This window comes from Zootoca vivipara, chromosome 1, assembly GCF_963506605.1.
Source record: "Zootoca vivipara chromosome 1, rZooViv1.1, whole genome shotgun sequence".
Classification (NCBI taxonomy): Eukaryota; Metazoa; Chordata; class Lepidosauria; order Squamata; family Lacertidae; genus Zootoca; species Zootoca vivipara.
In genome coordinates, this window is record NC_083276.1 from 21772920 (window position 1) to 21791223 (window position 18304).

Consider the following 18304-nt stretch of genomic DNA (forward strand, 5'->3'; position numbering starts at 1 on the left):
TTGTTTTCAGGCTAGGACAGAGTTACTGACAATGTCTGAGGATCATGTGTTAGCCAGATGCCAAAGGCCAATATTCTATCATTTCATATTAAGTGGTAAGAGTGTATTAGGTGCTCAAAGATAGATAGATGATAGATAGATGATTGATTGCAACCTGCTCCATAGCGCGACGTGGAGTGGGCTGCCGGGGATCCGGGCGCTGGAGCACCGCTGCCGGCAACCCGCTCCGTAGCGCGACATGTGCTTCTTCCTACTCAGGCGGAGGGGCATCTCTCATCGCTCCACCTGAAGAAGCACACGTCACGCTACGGAGCGGGTTGCTGGGGGCGGTGCTCCAGCGCCCGGATCCTCGGAGTCAAAGCTGATGGAAGGCACTCTGTGCCACTGAGGCCGCTTGAACCTCAAGCAACAGCAAAGGATCCAGACGTACCCACAAGTTACATACCTACTCCTCCAGAGGAGGAGCAGACAACCTCCCATCCATCCAGTCTAGGGAACCACCCACTAACAGTGCCTCAGTCTTGTTCTTGTTAAATCCAATTTAACTTCAGTTAAATCCAGTCCATTACTGAGGCAAGACAACGGTCCAAAGCATCCATTGCCACACTTGCAGATGTAAAGGAGAAGCAGCACTGTGTGTCATCAGTATATTTATGATTCTTATTCTCAAAAAGCTTTGTGTGGCATTCTCCAACAAGCCGTGTTTTTGCTCCTGTTGTGAAATTCTAGGAGTGGTTTTCTTTGCTTCATTGACACAGTTCATCCCTCTGAAACAAGCTTCAATGATCTGAGGGTTTAACTCTGAATAATAGATATGCAGAGCAATGCAACCTTAAAAAGCAATGGATGTTGCATCATAAGGATGAAGAGAGGTGCAAGATTTTAAGAGCAGTGGAAACAATTTTGAAGCGCCCTCAGCTGCATTCAATATTTTGCTGGCTTTCCGAAAAGCCTTGGAGCGAAGGCATTAATGACTCAGTTCAACTGTACCGTCAAGAAGTTCACGCATTAGTGGGAATGTAAACTAATCACTATTTGGCAAAATCTACTAGCTCAGTTCCCCTCTTCTGATTTCTCCAAGCTTCCCAAAGAAGTATAGCAACATATATAGAACAGAATGATGATAAGAACCTTGCTGGGTCAAACCAAGGAACTATCCAGTCTAGCAATCTATGTCTGCAGTGGTTTACCAGATGCCCCTGGGGGAGCTTACTAATTGGGGGGGGGGAATCAACAGACTTTCCAATATGCATGATTAGGTTATTATTAGTTTAATCCCCCATTAAGGAGGCAGTTTTTGCTCTCATCTGCCTATTTAATTTATAATGTTTTGTGAAAAAGAAAAAGTAGCTCATATTACTTTAAAATGATGATTCTAAAAATGGTTTGGAATCTCGTATCTGATATGACATTCTCTCAAAACCCTTTTGCCACTATATTTTGGGACACTGACAAAATAAAGTTCTTTCTTGTAGATTTTTCTACAGTGAAATAACACACTTCTCTTAGCCCCCCCCTCTCAAGATAATTGCATTTGATAAGAAGGAGTGCTTAACAGTGCTACATTCCTAAAGTACAAACCATGGCCAAAATGCAAATCACTGCTGTGTTTGGGCAGTGTTATTCTTTCAAGGACAGCCCGATAAGTTGGGAACCATCCAAACTAACCATCCAAACTCTTAGGTTCAACAGATTGATATGAATATATTTAGTCCTTTTTTCTGGGGGGACGTTAGGGGTACCCCTAAACATTTTGTGAAACTTTGTACTTTTGTCCACTTACTGTATTTATTTTTCCCAATCTGAACTATAAAATGGTATTTTCTTGAGTCAAAATGAGAGTACCCTTAAACATTTTTTAGGAAAAAACCACTGCATATATTAATGTGCTTAATTCTTTAATTGAAATCAGTGTGACTTCCAAGTGTCTACTGTAACTCTGACAGGATCATGTCTACAGTATTTGCATACTAAAATGAAGCACAGTATTGGAAGACACAGGTTAATATTTTAACGGCAAGCGGCATTACAATTTTAGTATATCAGAAAGGCTGACTATGTAAAAGAGAATGAATCTAGCACCTGCAAAAAAACAACAACACCAGTTGTAACCAAAGAGAAGTAGTCAGAAATTTAGAAGACAATCTTCCTAGCAAAAACAAAGTTATCAAGGGGTGACATAAAATACCCATCTTCAAGGATTTTTTACCAAAAAATCAAATCAGGATGTCAACTTTTTGTTCTTTGGTGGGGTTTGGGGTGATTTCCAAAAGGAGATTATACAGTCTTCTCTATATCCCACTGGTTTCTGGCAGCCCTTATTCCTTATCAGAGATTCACTGCTGCTGTTCCACACTTACATGTAACTCAAGATCTATTCTGTAAGGCCTGATTATAAAGTGATACTGGAGAAGGAAAAGAAACTTACCTGTGGAGGACTTAACGAAATTGGCTCACCAGTTCTTATGTGTACAGCATCATAGCCCATTAATTAGTCCTTTTAAACAACACTTGAGGTGAAAAGCAGTAGAGACTTGCAAAGCATTGTTTCTGCCATATATTTCAGTGATGTTCACAGCTCAAAAGGACCTGGCAGGAAATCAGTGAGTTGCACAAAACTAAGCAGTTTATTCCCATATTTATATAATGTAATGTGCAAGAGAGTAGGGAAGTGATGTTTGCACAATGCCCTCCGTTCCATTTGCTCTTGCTTGTAATTTTCCAAGGAACAAGAAGGTGCCAAAGAATGTCCTTGGAGCACTTGTATGTATAGATCTTGAGTTACACGTAAGTGTTTGCATGTGGAACCCCAGCAGTCTGTCACTTAAAGCTTGGCTGAATAAAACCATTTTGGACAGGTACCCAAAACCCCGAAAGTGCGTGTGCCAAGCAGGCAAGGGGTTCCACAAATAAGGCACCATTACAGAAGAGGCCCTGTTTTGTTGTCCTAACCTTGCAGGGGCACTCAGAAAATGATGTCCATATATTACAGATGTGAATGGGCAGGTTTATATGGGAGCAGTCAGCCATTTAGGTAAGATTAGAGAATCTAAAGGAAAATGAGAGAGAAAAAAGGGAAAAAAGAGCAAGTCCCTGGACCAAGGAGGACAGTGACATTAATTTCCCCGGTGAAGATTCACCCTCCACACAAAGTTTGCTATGCACTGCCATTTGCTGCAAACTGCAGGGTGTGTGTGTGGGGGGGGGGTGGATTTTCAGCAGGGAAGCAACAAAAGGAAATGTGTTAACCCCCCCCCCTTCTGCATTGCAGTCTAATCCAGATCAGGACTTGCAAAGCTACCTTTAGTTTTAAAAGGGAGAAGAAAGACAGGGCATTTGAAGTAATGTGTTTTGACCCCAACGGGTGTACAGGATGTGAAATTAAGGCTGGATGAATGTGTCGATTTTGGTTTCTCGTTTTTCCAGTCTTAGGTTGAGTTCTCCACATTTCCACACCAGTTTGCAAAAGCTTAAGACCTCAAGAAAATTTGTCAGCATTATAATGCAAGTATCTCTTAATATATACATCTTTGAACGACATTCAAAAAATAGTTACACTTGTGGAAGCCAGCACAATGAATCTTACTAGCACAATAGGGCCTTTCTTCCTCTCCCCTGCCCACGTGCCCCTCCCACTTGGCTCTGGAGGGTCAGAAGAAGCCCCAAAACCGAGGCAGGAGGGGAGATGGTGCCATCTGACTAGCAGAAATGCTTGCACTAATGGATTGTTCATCCCAGTGCAACATTGAATTCTACCCTAGGGTGCAATTTTGCCTAATATACAATTTTTTGCAATCAATTTTCCCGAATTTTATGCATTTTTTTGAAGTTATTCTCACTCATTTTTGCATTTTATGCACATTTCCCCAAATGTATGCATTTTTGTACATTACTTGGTTGAAGAACTGTGCTGCTAAACTCAGAAGTGTGGATTTTGCAGGATGGTTTCATTTCCATTCACGCATAGCTTCTGAAAATTCAGTGGATTTGCCCTTAAATGTAAGCAGAATCAAATTTCTCCCCCATCCCTAATTGTAATCATATTGAGCATTCTGTGTAGTGTTTGTATCAAATGGGGGGGGGAGGCAGTTTGTTGTGCCAAATCCACACTACCTGTAATTGCCAAACCTGAATTTTCTAGTGTACCATCCCACCCACAAAAGAACAGTCTGGAAGCATCCCTAGGTTTCAACTTAATGCAGTTACCTGGCTGTAAACTCCGCTGAACACAATGGGAATTGTTTGTAAGCATGTGTAAGACAGTGTTGTCAGTCCCATTGAACTCTGAGGAGTTACTTCTAAGAAACCTGCTACATCATGCTGCAAGTATGCTTACGAATACAGCCCTAGTGCTCTGGAGATCAGGCAAATGAAAGGTCTGATTGAAGAAGGCGTTTTTATTACGGGTTACAAATTCCCAATTGGTAGGTGTTCAGAAATGTTATTTACCAGGAAAGCAACTAGTAGATGTAGCATGATATCAAAGAAACTGGAAATAACTTTTGTCATTGAATCAACCCTATAAGAGACAGAGCATCTGTTGGGTGGACATGTTTCTCACGAACTGTCAATGATTCTCCTGCACTCAGTACCTTGGCATAGAGAGTACAATACTGAATTTTCTTCAATGCCTCAGAGACTGTGGTTAAAACTGCTCCAAATGTATTTGGCATTCCTCTTCCTTGCTTTCTCAGATGGATCTTTTATATACAGTATTTCATTATAGGAATGGGACTCTGCAGTTGCAACAAATGCTTTTGTATCTGAATAATCATGTAATGCTTTATTATTCTCTGAATTGCAGATGTTGATGAATGTGCATCTGAATCACACCAGTGCAACCCCACCCAAATCTGCATCAACACTGAGGGAGGATATACTTGCTCCTGCACAGAAGGATACTGGCTTTTAGAAGGCCAATGTTTAGGTATGTAATACTTTGGGAGGAAGTGTCTTTAAAACAAAACAAAACAGATTGTGATTTCTGCATGATGTATTGCATGATGTATTGGGGAAAATGTATGTCTAGACCACGTAAATAAAGGGTAATAAGGATGCTATTATTCAAATGGATGGCAGGTCTCAGAGAGAGTGTCCTATGAGGTGTTAAGCAGTCATGTCTGACCCAATGCAATGTCTGAATGCAAGACACCGCTACACATTTCAGCAAAGGAGGTGGGTGGCGCTGTGGTCTAAACCACTGAGCCTCTTGGACTTGCCAATCGGAAAGCCGGCAGTTCAAATATGTGCAACAGGGTGAGCTCCCGCTGCTCTGTCCCAGCTTCTGCCAACTTAGCAGTTCGAAAGCATACCGGTGCAAGTAGATAACTAGGTACCACTGTGGCAGGAAGGTAAATGGTGTTTCTGTGTGCTCTGATTTCCGTCACGGTCCTCCATACGCCAGTAGTGGTTTAGTCATGCTGGTCACATGACCCGGAAAGCTGTCTGTGGACAAATGCCGGCTCCCTCAGCCTGAAAGCGAGATGAGCGCTTCACCCCATAGTCACCTTTGACTGGACTTAACTGTCCAGGGTTCCTTTACCTTTACCAACATAGCAAACAGTGTCTTGCATCCAAACAAAGTATTGGGTTGGCTATGAATCAATCATATCTCTAAAGCATAAGTGAGTGTATAATTTGGGCTGGCCAGAATCTTAATTTGAGGTGCACATACCTGGCTCCATATTCATGTTTACATATTTTGGCTATTATTTTTATGATGGCACCACGCTTGACAGTGTCTAGTGCCCAAACTAAGCACTGATTTTAAAAGAAAAGTTGTAAAGTTTTTTTGTTTTGTTTTAAGGCATGGACCATCTAAAACCATTCCATCAGTACTCAACCATTGACTTTTCCATTTTTTAAAACAAAAAGTCAACTTATTTGAGCCATAGTGTTCTATTATCGATTGGAAGTGTTACACATCAATTCGAACCTTGAGGTGTCTTCTTTCAGGTCATGTTAGATTTATTTATTTGCCCTAGTGATCTCAAGAGATACTCAGTTGTAAACAAAAGAGTGTGCAAAAAACAACAACAGGAAACATCATAAAAAGGAATTGTGGCTAATGTGTGTACACCACTTCCCAAACTAGCAGTGGAAACACACTGAATGCTTAATAAATGGGAGTGCATATGTAGCCCAAGTCCACAATAAACTGCCTGTGTGGACATGCCCTTCCCAAAAGATGCATAAGGTGTTTGAGAAACCATCATTTTGATGTTTCTTCCTATTCCTTCGGCTCCAGTATGACATCTTTTCAACAAGTGAACCAAATGCAAAACACATGCTATCAGCTGTTATGAATTTGTGCTCCTCCAACTCACAAAAAGATTTTCTGAAATTGAACACATTCTTTCTTTAGAGATGCTACAGTAAGGTTCCATCTGGTCATTGGGCTTTTCCTACATGCATGGTAATAAAACTTGCCTTTATTTTGCCATTTTCATTTCCTGGCCTTGGAATCTCGGTCTCTCCAGTCTAAATCCCAACATTTTACCCACTACATTTTAATATTGAATTTTTAAATTGTTGTAACCCATCCTAGGACCTCACGGAGAAGGGCAGGTAAGAAATATAATATCATACTGGAGATCTGGAAATGCCTTTTAAACTAAGATTTGTTTAAGATAATGATGATGATGATGATGATGATGATTTACGAAAAGTGTTTGTAGCCAGCACAGCAGACTGGTAGACTCGCAGCTGTTCTCCTGACCACTTTGCTCTGAAGGAGGACACTTTGAGCCCATTCTCAGAGTCCAGAGATGGTGAAGAAACTCTCAGTGCTGCTGTTGCTTTCACACCAGCAAAAAATTTGATTACCATGCAAGTCAGTGCAGCATTCTTTTAAATGTAACTTAAAAAAAATTTTTACAGCTGGGGGAAAGTTGCTGCTCAATTGTCGAGCTTCCTCTGTTAAAACATAATTTTTGCAGACGTGCTCACAGTGTGATATTTTCTGCTTTGCTTCTTTCTAATGCCACACTGGAACATCATGAGCTTATAAAGCTTGAGAAATACAAATTAAGACCAAAGATTTTGTGATGGTGTATGAACAATGAACAGCTTTATTTATATATTACAGCTGCCATGTTTATTAATTGTACTGATCTCCAACAACACACTAGTCTGCTAGAAGCAATAACAAACATAGTCCCTGTTAAACAGGCTTAGATTAGAACCAATGTGCTAGTTCATGTAATCGAGTGCCTCGTTTTTTCGTACAGCTTGTTCCATGAAAGAGATTTTGCTTGCTCAGCCCACCGTTACAAGGTTTACGATGGTATATTATAAACATGATTTGTGCTTCTGATATACAGGGTTTCTGACTACTGTGTGTGCATGCAGTGATCTGGACTAAAAGCAAAAAGTATCATTAGGAGAGTGTTGGTATGAGCTGGCCTTCAATGGATTGCATAATCCTCAGTTCTTCAGACTTGGACCCCATCTCCAGCCAGTTTAGCCAATGGTTAGGGATGATGGGTGTTGTAGTCCAACAGCATCTGTGAACTCAAGGCAGGCATGGACACACCAACGGCAAAGGGAGATTACAGGGTTCAATGAAATAAGATTTTGCATGCAAAGTAATGGGCCTGAACAATACAGCCTTTGCACACTGAAACAATGAAATCTTTTAGCAAATGGTTGTTCGGGGTGCATGTGGTTATAAATTTTACTGTGTGACAGGTGCAACTAATAGTCCCGTTTGGTATTCACATTTTTCTTTGCAGACATAGATGAATGTCGCTATGGTTACTGTCAGCAGCTATGTGCCAATGTACCAGGCTCCTACTCCTGTACATGCAATCCAGGCTTTATCTTGAATGAAGATGGAAGATCATGCCAAGGTACTGTTTGTGCATGAGAGAGAGAAGACCAGAGAGCACAGTACTTTTTAAACAAAACATTCAACTGATAGAGCTTTCCGAATCTCTTTGGGAGGGTATTCCAGAGGGTTTGTACAACAACTGAAAAGGCCCGTTTCCATGGCGTTTTCAGATGACAATCCATTACGGCCAGCAGAGTCTCCTATGAGGAACACAAAGACCAATGTGGCCTTCAGCCGGGCGGATATTCTGCTATGTAGCCTGGTCCCACGCTGTTTAGGGTTTCCTTGAGTTTGGCTTGGGAGCAGCAACAGGCAGCCAATGCAGATCCCTAAGCACAATTTCAATTTACCCACAGCCTTAAACACATTTATGAACTTTAATGCATGGTGGTTCTTGCAATTTTCTTTTATGAAAGTCCTTGTTCTCCTTCAGCTGCAAAATCATCAAAGCTGTCTGGTCCTGAGTGTGGGGTGGGGGAAATCTCCTAGCAATATGCCCATAAAAAAGTAATCTTAAGAGTTAAGGCTACAGTTTGTTACAGCCACAGACACGCCTTCATCCATTGCCCTTTCCCCCTTGTTTCATCCTGCTGCTTTTGGCCAGGTTTTGTTATGATTGAAGCAGTCAGAGTCTTGAAACTTGTAGATAAACAAGGAAGCACCTGCAGGATACACTTCAGTTTTGTTTGCCATATTGGTCTGAACCCAAACAGACTATGCAGAATCTTTTCAAGATGTCACAGTGGTAAATTGAACTTTTCCAGCACTGAAGCTTTGTTTGCACGTCAGGGTCCAATGTGTACTACCCCATGTTGCCCATTGAGAATAGTGGTTCCCTTGGCAGAATAGCTCCCTCTGGCCTCGTGTACAGAGACAGTTTGGGCAAACTAGGAGTAATTCTTACTTGCCATAAAGTAGTTCCACAAAGAGAGTGAGCAACTGACTCACACATCTGTCACCACTTTCTCTCTAAAGTGGTGATTTGTACATCTCCCAGAAATGACCTTTGGAACATCTCTCAAAGACAAAATATCAGCTATGTTTCTGTGGGCTGTGTCCAATGTCATGGCAGGGATGAGGAATTTATGCACTTTCACATGTAATTGTACTACAGCTGCCACCATTCCTGACCACAAGCTATGGTGGTTGTGGCTAATGGGAGTTGTAGTCCAACAAAATCTGGAAGTCCCCACCTCTGCTTTAAAGGAAAAAATTACTCCAATTACTATTCTCTCTCTTTTGTAGCCAAAATCATCTTAAGATTTGTTAGTTGGTTTTAATTTTAAAAAGTTCTTCTTCGTTGCTGTAAGCCTTAAATAAACTAGAGCCTTGAAAAAAGTTACTGATACCGGTTTCCCACAGATGTGAATGAATGTACAACCAACAATCCTTGTGTGCAAAACTGTGTCAACACCTACGGCTCATTCCTTTGCCGCTGTGACCCTGGCTATGAATTAGAGGCTGATGGTATTAGTTGTACTGGTAAGTAAAAATTGTGGGCATCATTGGCTTTTAGGGGAAAGAACATTTTTTCCACATGTACTTACATTGTTTTAACAACAACAACAACAACAACAAATAATTGTACCCTGCCCATCTGACTGGGATGCCTCAGCCACTCTGGGTGGCTTCCGACAAAATATAAAGGTACACAACGAAACGTCAAACATTAAAAGCTTCCTGAAACATGGCTGCCTTCAGATGTCTATGGAAAGTCATATGATTGTTTATCTGTGTGACATCTGACAGGAGGGCGTTCCACAGGAAGGGCACAACTGACAAGGCCTTTTGCCTGGTTCCCTGTAACTTCACTTCTTACAATGAGGGAAACACCAGAAGGCCCTTGGAGCTCGACCTCCATATTCAGGCTGGGCGATGGGAAGTGGAGATGCTCCTTCAGGTATACATGGAAGGTTAGAGTGATGAAACTAGGAAGGATTAACAGGAACATCCAATCCCACAAAATGTAGGACTCTGAGCAGTTATTTCCATTGGTTTCAATGGAGCATACTCTCAAGGAAAGGTGCACAGGATTGTGTGGGTATATGTATTTTGTTGAATCAGTGCCTCTTAACTGTAGAACCTTGGACTACAGCTTGCTTGGCCTCCTGCAGGTGAACTAAAGAAGCATTTACAGTACACATGTTCTTGCCCCAAGTGTGCTGGCAGTGACCTTAAATCACTGAAGTCAATGAATTTAAGCATATGACTGCAACAAGGATTATACGGCTGTTTCTTGTGCTTTCATACTTGTTTCAGTTATGGAACTTAATACACTTGGTTTAATTTGAAAATGATTAGTTAAGCCTGTTTGTGTTCTGAAATGGTCTCCTGTGCCTAGTTAAATGAGCCAAGCTCTGGGAAAAACAAATCTCCAAAAAATGCTTCGGTCCCCCACCCCCACCCCCAATTTACTATAAGTAGATGCAACACTGCCTGGCTTACAGTAAAAAGAACACTTGGGGTGGGTCTTACTCAGAGTAGACCTATTGAAATTAATGTACCTAGCTTAGTCATGTTCATTCTTTTCAGTGTGCCTGCTCTGAGTTAAATCTAGCTGAAGACCACCCTCAGTTTGTGCAGACAGGGGACCTCTGTGGCTAGGGGTGAGGAAACTCAGGCCCAGGGGCTGAGTGTGGCCCTCCAGGCCTCTCCAACTGGCCCTCAAAACCCTTCCCAAGTCACACTCCCTCTGCCTAGGCTGAAAAAGGTTTTGTTTCGTTCAGTGGAGACTGGTTCATTAGGGAGAGTGGGGCACTGCCCCCCTGACCTCTCTCTGTCCCCATCCAGTTACCACCTGCCTGCTTTCTTACTGACACCTAACCCAGGGGGTGGCACTGCTTGTCAACTTCTTCCTCCTTTGTTCAATGTTGCCTCTTGTAGGGAGTAGAATGGGGCAAATCTAGACTTAAATCGGATCTGCCTGTCATTTGCTCTGGCTACACTTCCTGGTGGCCTCTCCGCCATCCAACTCACCCTGTCCCATGAGCACCAGCCACCATGGCCTCCTCTGCCTTAGGTCATTCATCTGGGCAAGATTTCATTTTAAAGGGAAAACAGTACTCCAGACACAGCATTTGAGTTGGTATTTCTGCCTACAGTAGAGCTTTTTCAACATCATGATGTACTTGCTAAAAAATTAGAACACTCCATGCTAAACACTTAGTTTTGGTACTTCTGAGGATCAGTTCTTAATTTGGCATATTGCTACTAGACATGCTCCTTTTTTCACCATCTGGCTGCATTTCATATTTGCAGACATCACAGGAAGGAAAAAATTCAAAGCCCAATGATTTCCCTAAGAGATACAGCATGCCAGTTCTGGGATTAGACTGCCTAGTTGTCAAACCCAAATCCCCAAATATTATTTTGTTCGGTGTTGTTATTGTACCTAAAAATGCAAGGTCCTGTACAAAAATAGCGCTGGTGTTGCCCATAGATTCCTTTCACCTCCTCTCCCATTGGTGTCAAAAGGTAATAAATTAGCTTGGCTTTCCTTCACTTTGGCTCAGTGTTGGAATTGCTTTAATCCTGTGGGCTTCTTCTGAATCTTAAGTTCGTGCACATCTCCCCAAATATTCCAAATAAAATCTGGTTTCAATCAACGTTTTGGAAGATTGCTTAGTCATCCTAGTATTGTGAAACCCTTTGCTGGCCTAGTCTGGCACATCTGTAGTGATTCTAAAATTGGTTTATGGCTGTAGATTATATAACATGATTTACACAATCCAGCAGTGTTACAAGGGGCAGGGCAGCATCAGAATCCCTTATCTAGGAAAGGACAGTTTTAGATAGACGGCTTCCCAATGTGGGCCAAGAGTGGCAGAGGTGAGCATGAATGGTACATAGGTGGAGAGCTCCTTTGTCCCATAAGATGCTTGTGATAGGACTGGTTGAGGAAGTGATATACCGTGTTTCTCATATTTTAAGGCATCCCCAAAAAATAAGCCATGACAGGATTTCCAAGGGTTGGTGAAAAATAAGGCATACCCCGAAAATAAGCTCTAGCGCAAAGCCCTGACCGAGCGAGAGGCGAAGCCGCGGGACCCAGCAGGAGCCTCGGTTTCCCCTGTGCAAAGCACTGGGACCCCGCAAGAGCCTCAGCGCGCAGCGCGCTAACCCCCGTGACCCGGCTGGACCCGCAGCTCAAGCTGCGGCAGCTGGCAGGAGCCGCGGCAGCTGGCAGGAGCCGCGGCAAAGCCCTGGGACCCGTCAAGAGCCTCAGCACGCGCGTGCTAACCCCCCGGGAACCGGCTGGAGCCGAAGCTCAAGCCGCGACAGCTGGCAAAAGCCGCGGCGAAGCCCTGGGACCTGGCAAGAGCCTCAGCGCGTGCACACACACTAACCCCCGGGACCCAGCTGGACCCGCAGCTCAAGCCACGGCAGCTGGCAGGAGCCGCGGCGAAGCCCTGGGACCCAGCAAGAGACTCAGCGCGCGCGCGCTAACCCCCGGGACCCGGCTGGACCCGCAGCTCAAGCCGCAGCAGCTGGCAGGAGCCGCGGCGAAGCCCTGGGACCCGACCCGTCTAGAGCCTCAGCGCGCACGCGCGCTAACCCCCAGGACCCGGCTGGAGCCGTAGCTCAAGCCACGGCAGCTGGCAGGAGCCGCGGCGAAGCCCTGGGACCCAGGAACAGCCTCAGCGCGCGCGCGCGCTAACCCCCGGGAACCGGCTGGAGCCGCAGCTCAAGACAGCTGACAGGAGCCGCGGCGAAGCCCTGGGACCCGGCAACAGCCTCAGCGCACGCGCGCTAACCCCCGGGACCTGGCTGGATCCGAACTGAAGCAGCGCTAAGCCCCGGGAGCCGGCAGGAGCCGCGGCGCGTGAAGCCCGAAGCCCTGGGACCTGGCAGTACCCTTAGCACACTGTGCTTGAAGCCCTCGGACTGCAAAAGTACAGTACTTAATTAAAAAAATAAGACATCCCTTGAAAATAAGCCATGGTGTGTTTTTTTGAGGAAAAAATAAATATAAGACGTGTCTTATAATATGAGAAACACGGTATGGTAGGGAATATGATGTGAGGGTGATGGGAGATGGGCTGCCCTCTGTTTGTTGAGGTGGAATTTGGGTCATGAGATGGTCCATGGGCACTGGCGGAGGAAGAGGAGTGCGGGGGGAGCACACTGCCCCCGGCAGCGCGATCCCAGCAGGGTGCCATCACGGCTGACCCCCCGTCTGTGCTGGGTGTCACGCCCCTGCGAGCGGCACACCCCACACCCAGGATGCATGCCAGCCCCGCTCCCGCCTGCTCTCTGCCCCCCCCCCCGTGCCGGTGCATGTAACTCCACCACTGTCCATGGGTTGTAGCCTCCAAAGAAACTCAAGGGCAACTTAAGAGGGTTGGTAAGCACCATAAAACTAGTGCTATAGAAAATGAGTTGAGAAACATAGGTTGAACCACTTACTCATATTGACAAGTAATGGTCTGAACCTATCACCAATGAACTGCTAACTCTTCATGATCCCAAATTTACAGATATGGATGAATGCAGCTTCTCGGAATTTCTTTGTCAGCATGAATGTGTCAACCAGCCAGGTAGTTACTACTGCTTCTGCCCTGCTGGCTATGTTCTTCTTGATGATATCCGATGCCAGGGTAAGAACATTTTGCCAGCTGTTTGTTTTTGTTTTTAATTTTAAAAAACACAAGAGAAAACATTAACTTTTTCTTGAAATAAATGTTAATGAAGCAAAGGATGAACATAAGGTCTAAGCCATTAGAAATGCATGTTGGGAGCTATTGTGCAACACTGCTGAACACATAACTATGTGTGTGGTGTCATTACAGTTCACAAGGTTCTTGGCCTAAGCAACCATTCTCCAGTGCAGTTAAGGATTACACAACAGGTCCCATGCTATTCCTTTTTTTCTGCTCCAACTGTGAAGAAAATGTCAAATCTCCCAATGACCTTAATAGAGAGAGTTGACTCCATACTAAACATGCTTGTTTACTACCGAATTGTGGACAGCAGTGAACTCATTAAAATACCTTACCAAGCAACCAGTTCTTCTGGGTGTATATAGCATTCCCCCCCTCTACCAAGCATAATTGGGAAGTGTTGTTTGCACCGGATCCAACATAGCAAGAGTTAAGCTCAGCAAGTTTTCCTCTCAACCTGTGCAGAAATGCCGTCTGTACATAGCTAAAGTCCTCCAGACAATTGACTGTGCCCGAGTTACAGTCCCAGATGGTGAAAGGTCAGTCAGTGTAAATACTGTAATGGAAAGTGCAGCATCAGTCAGGGAGGATGTTGCTGGGTCCCACAGGTACATCCTGGTTCATGCTAAAATAATTCTCCGAACACAGTTGCATGTACGCTTCTTTGATAATACAGCATGAAGCAGCTATGAAGAAGCCTTATCAAGTATGAACCAGTCATCACAGTGCCTTAGCTCACACCAACATTCTCCTTCGGCACACTGATTACATTGATGGGGAAGCAAACATGGAGTATGGCCAGTTGAATTACATAGCTAGTTCACTGTTGCCCCACTTAAAGGAGAAAAGGTAGTTGGGGGCCATAATGAAACCTCCTGGTCAAACCCCCTAATTCCCTTCAATTTTTGCTAGATCACACATATTTGCTAGATCAACATATTTTGCTAGATCAATAATTTTTGCTAGATCAACATAGCTTTATCTTATAATTGTATAACTCCTTGAGGAGACATCACAATGAGTTTTAATTACGTGCTTGCTTTGTTGCCCTTTGTTGCCCTGTTTAGGGTTTGAGAGTTTTGACATGATCTGCAGTGAATTGTATGATCTCACATTTGCAAGAAGCTGAGCCAATATTCATTTGCTGTTCCTTCGTCCTGCTCTTCTTTGGGTACATTCAGACATGTCAAAATATTTGGGTTGATCCCCATACTCAGAACAACCCTGTGAGATAGATTAGGCTGAGAAAGTATGACTAAAGTCACTCAGTGAGCTTTATGGTGGGTGGAGATTCAGTCCCTGAAAACACTCTAAACACTACAGTACATCATAAAGGTAAAGGTACCCCTGACTGTTAGGTTCAGTTGTGGACGACTCTGGGGTTGTGCGCTCATCTCGCTCTATAGGCCGAGGGAGCCAGCAATTGTCTGCAGACAACTTCCAGGTCATGTGGCCAGCATCTGGTGAACCAAAGCAGCGCACAGAAAGGGTACCTATTTATCTACTTGCACTTTGAGGTGCTTTCGAATTGCTAGGTTGGCAGGAGCTGGGAATGAGCAACGGGAGCTCACCCCATCGCAGGGATTCGAACCACCAACCTTCTGATCAGCAAGCCCTAGGCTCTGTGGTTTAGACCACAGCGCCACCCGCGTGGACATTATACATGGGTAGCATCTTGCAAGACTCTTTGAGATGTGTTTTAGTTAAATTGTTTTCTGTGCCACAAGTGCTAAGGGATTAAAACTCTTACTAAAATATACCAATATTTATTTTTATTTTTTGCATTTTAGATATTAACGAATGTGACGTTGGGAACCACACTTGTACCTTGCAACAAACGTGTTTTAATGTCCAAGGAGGATTCAAATGCCTAGACCCAATAAGGTGTGAGGAGCCTTATATCCTGATCAGTGAAAAGTGAGTACAGTAATATCTTCCTTCGAGAGGCATGTGCTGTTTGGACTTTCTGCTGCTAGCTTTGTGTTACACAATTCAGATTTTAGGGATCTGATCTTTCTCTTATTCCTCTTTAGGTGTATGCATGAAGTGAGAATGTAACTGACAGAAAACTGGAAAAATGGGCTTCACATGGCTATGCTTCATCAAGAAGCTAGAACTACCTGTGGCTCATTGTTGAGTGCATACTCAGTGGCAAACCCAGGTCTATTGCTGTGTATCTGTCCCTTAGCTTAAATAAAAATCTAACTCTTAACGGCATGTATTCCCTCCTATAATAGTACATTCAATATGAAGAATCCTTGTGAGGATGAAATGAGTTGTAGACCTTCCCTGAACTCATGGCATTCTTTATTCAGTCTACATATCTCATCAGGCTCACTTCAAGTCTGCTCCCTTCTGCGCAGAAACATATGAAACTGCCTTTTATGCAGAGTCAGGCCATAGGTCCAGCTTTGCTGCAGAAGTGCTTTGTTGAGTGCAACCACTGCACTAGCTTTCTCACACAGGTGGGTCATGGTTGTTTACCTGGACAGGTGAGGTGACAGGGAAGTTGACATGGCTTCCAGTGCTCCTACAAGTGAATCTGCACCACACCAGCCACCTCCCAGTCCACCTCCCAGCAGGAAGAAGAAGAAGAAGAAGAAGAAGAAGAAGAAGAAGAAGAAGAAGAAGAAGAAGAAGAAGAAGAAGAAGAAGAAGAAGGGGAGTTTGGATTTGATATCCCGCTTTATCACTACCCTAAGGAGTCTCAAAGCGGCTAACGATCTCCTTTCCCTTCCTCCCCCACAACAAACACTCTGTGAGGTGGGTAGGGCTGAGAGACTTCAGAGAAGTGTGACTAGCCCAAGGTCATCCAGCAGCTGCACGTGGAGGAGCAGAGACGCGAACCCGGTTCCCCAGATTACGAGTCTGCCGCTCTTAACCACTATACCACACTGGCTCTGATAGCCGCTCTTTGGGGTTTCAGGCTGAAGCCTTTTCCAGCCATATCCGAAGATGCCAGGGATTTAATCTGACACCTTCTGCATGCAAAGCAGATGTTCTAAAAATTGATGTCCCTTTCCCAGCTTGTTTTAGTCACAGCGTGGTTTACACACAAGTTTTCAGCAGTAATAGGTTCTGCTTCTCCTTGATCCTGCATTATTCCCTTTTCTATCTGCATTCTGAGTCCATCATTCCTGCCTAGCCCCTGATGGAGATGCAGATTGCTCCTTCCCACTCATCAGATGATAGATGCAATGAGCAGGGAAGGGGATATTTTGGTCCCATTCTGCACCAGGCCCCCTTGCTTGTGATTTGTGTGGGCAAAGCCTGCACTTAAGGTAACAGACCTTAACAGAGCCAATGTATTGCCTTGCCTGCCCCCAAGATGATGTTATAAGAACTGCTTTCTTAGCTTTTAACAGTAACAGGCATAAAATATAAAATTCCTTGTCAGGCCACTAGATGGCAAAAGACTCAACTGTATTTCTAGTTAAACTAGAAATACTGTATGCTTATGAAGAAATAAGAGCAGGTCATTCAAAAGTCTTCAAAGTTGAGCTGTCAATTAGTGTATTCCATAGAGGATGTTGATGGTACTTTTTTTGTATCAAAACAATCCATTTAAGGTTTAAGAACCCAAGTATAAATGGTATGTGCATATTAATTTAGGTCTTGTAAACTGTGGAATATCATCACTCAGTCAATAAACAGATTGATTTAACTGTTATAAACTGATTAATCCAACAGGTGATTGACTTCACAAATTTGTTGATAAACGCTTGTAACACAGCAGGGTGTAGATTATAAAACAGGTTATAGAGAAAACTGAAGTTGAGGATGCAGAGGTTGTGCTATGAAATACTAGATATCATTTCTTGCTAAGCAACACAAAACAAATTCTCTTTGGAAATTTGCTCAATGTCAGACATTGTTGTTGTTTAGTCGTTTAGTCATGCCCGACTCTTCATGACCCCATGGACCATAGCACGCCAGGCACTCCTGTCTTGCACTACCTCCCGCAGTTTGGTCAGACTCATGTTCGTAGCTTCGAGAACACTGTCCAACCATCTCGTCCTCTGTCGTCCCCTTCTCCCCATCTTTCCCAACATCAGGGTCTTTCCCAGGGAGTCTTCTCTTCTCATGAGGTGGCCAAAGTATTGGAGCCTCAGCTTCACGATCTGTCCTTCCAGTGAGCACTCAGGGCTGATTTCCTTCAGAATGGATAGGTTTGATTTTCTAGCAGTCCGTGGGACTCTCAAGAGTCTCCTCCAGCACCATAATTCAAAAGCATCAATTCTTCAGTGATCAGCCTTCTTTATGGTCCAGCTCTTACTTCCATACATCACTATTGGGGAAACCATAGCTTTAACTATACGGACCTTTGTTGGCAAGGTAATGTCAGACATAGCAGCAATAATAATTAGTAGAGTGAATAACTCATTCAGGAAAACATATGCCATTATAAATGTGTTAATTTTCAGGGTACTGCATGACTCTCTGTTGCTTTTGGTGGCAATACTACTACTAGTAACAATTTCTGTTCTTCCAGTCACTGTATGTGCCCAGCTGAAAATCCTGGTTGCAGAGACCAGCCATTTACCATTTTGTACAGAGACATGGATGTTTCAGGGCGCACTGTGCCATCTGATATATTTCAAATGCAAGCAACGTCCCGCTACCCTGGTGCTTATTACATCTTCCAGATAAAATCAGGAAATGAGGGAAGAGAATTCTACATGCGTGTAAGTGGGACAGAATCTTGCATGGCAGATTTACTATTATTATTATTATTACTACTACTACTACTACTACTACTACTACTACTACTACTACTACTACATTGAATACCATTTAAAACCTCAAACCCTCT

General features: G+C 43.7%; 1 protein-coding gene across 2 annotated transcripts in view; it reads left to right on the forward strand.

Moving 5' to 3' along the window:
- FBLN5 (fibulin 5) overlaps positions 1-18304 on the forward strand; it is a 59709-nt gene that overhangs the window by 39559 nt on the left and 1846 nt on the right. For both annotated transcript variants that reach the window (XM_035107353.2, XM_035107363.2), the window contains 6 exons: positions 4805-4927; positions 7734-7850; positions 9194-9313; positions 13309-13428; positions 15282-15408; positions 17984-18176. In XM_035107353.2, coding sequence (XP_034963244.1) covers positions 4805-4927; positions 7734-7850; positions 9194-9313; positions 13309-13428; positions 15282-15408; positions 17984-18176 — 800 coding nt within the window. The remainder of the gene's footprint in view (positions 1-4804; positions 4928-7733; positions 7851-9193; positions 9314-13308; positions 13429-15281; positions 15409-17983; positions 18177-18304) is intronic.